Below are 1,519 nucleotides of genomic sequence, written 5' to 3'. Positions count from 1 at the left end.
ATCGGGGAGGACCACATCCTTACATATTAGTCCATCTAAATTAGAGGAGCGGATTTGCGGCGCTAACTCTCGGTATCAGCGGCTCCTCATGTGATAACGACTGACCGGCCACATTATAAACATTATTTACCAACCTATTTCCTCTTCCAAAGCCGGTACTAGACATCAAACTTGTATACTCTCATAAAATCTCTGGTCACGCTTAGTACCGATGTGTTGTCGAATGCAATTTGCTTTACACCCATGCTTGGCATTGGAGGATGCTCCCTTAAAGTAATGCCTCGACTCTCGGCGAGATCGAATGGTTTGCTTATATCCTCGACGTTCGTATTGGGTTTAAGGTTCCAGATTTTAATGTCTCCTCGCACATCCCCAGTAACACATCTATCATTAGCTATAGCGACGCTTGAGGCGGCGCAATTGTGTCCATTGAGAGTCATGTGAAGCCTCAGTGAAAGATATTTAGGTGTGGTGGGCAACTTGCTGTGTTCTTTCAAACACTCTGTCAGCTCAAATACTTCAACAACATTGTCTTCACGGGCCAAAGCAATCCACCGACTATTCCTGCTGATAGAGATGTCAAGTATGCGAGAGGTACGTCGTGCGCTTTTAATGTCCTTATTTGCGTTTGTGTAAAGGCAATCACCCGAACGGAGTGGAAATGTCTGCACAGCGACTGAGTACAGACTGGGGAATGATGGCGTTATATAGGCCACGACTACATTCCACGAGTCTTGATCGATATGTATCGAAGCTGGGTGGTAAGCTATCGAGGAGGTATACGATTGAATGAAAGTTGGTTGGATGGCGACGTGGTAAATAGTCAATCTAAACCTGTCGGTGCATGTGATATAGTATGGGCTATTGAGAGATGTATAAAGAACTTTTTCAAATCCAGCATCCACTCGAGGCTTCTTTTGGTATAGGTGGCTTTCAAGCTGATTTGTTTGTGTTTTGAATGAGAAAATGCTGAAACTTTTGTCAGTGAAGCAAATAGCAACTCGAATAACGCCATCAGAATGATATGAAAGATTGCTATCGATGCTTATATCGGCTATTGGCTTCAATTTGAACTCCGCCAGTATAGATTTATCGGACAACTCCTGTTCAGCGTCAACAGGGCTAAAAGAGTGTACAAATAATGTTCCTGAATTGCGTAGTGTGCTGAAGACATAATTTTCGTGAAGTTGTGTGAGTATTTTGTCAGAATTCGTGTTAATAGAAGAAGAAGTCGCTCTTCCGGTGCTCCAGTTTCTAGAGATACGATATAGCTTGTGATAATCAGAATGCGAGCTTCTTGGAGTCATTATAAGCTGGGCGGTTCTTGAGTAATGTTTGTTCCACAGAATTGGGTCATCTGACAGCCTTCGAAAGCGTCTACAAGTCCCTCTAAGCTGTACGTTATGCTTCCAATCAATGTTTTCGAATATATGCAGAACTATTTCGTCGCTGAGTTTCTCAAATGAGTTCATTTCGGTGGTTTTTGATTAACCACCAACAAGACCTGGCAGTCCGCAGA

The 1,519-nt window shown here is 43.1% G+C and overlaps 1 protein-coding gene across 1 annotated transcript; it reads right to left on the bottom strand.

The window, feature by feature from the left end:
- Positions 1–158: 158 nt before the first annotated feature.
- On the bottom strand, positions 159–1,472 carry J056_004103 (uncharacterized protein; the record flags this gene model as incomplete). Its single annotated transcript, XM_009272250.1, has 1 exon — positions 159–1,472. One exon carries the CDS (start codon positions 1,470–1,472, stop codon positions 159–161), a length of 1,314 nt encoding a protein of 437 aa, XP_009270525.1.
- Between the last annotated feature and the right edge of the window lie 47 nt (positions 1,473–1,519).

Source organism: Wallemia ichthyophaga (genome assembly GCF_000400465.1).
Source record: "Wallemia ichthyophaga EXF-994 unplaced genomic scaffold scaffold69, whole genome shotgun sequence".
Lineage (NCBI taxonomy): Eukaryota > Fungi > Basidiomycota > Wallemiomycetes > Wallemiales > Wallemiaceae > Wallemia > Wallemia ichthyophaga.
Note: the sequence above shows the minus strand (reverse complement) of the source record. Positions and strands in the feature narration are given on the sequence as shown.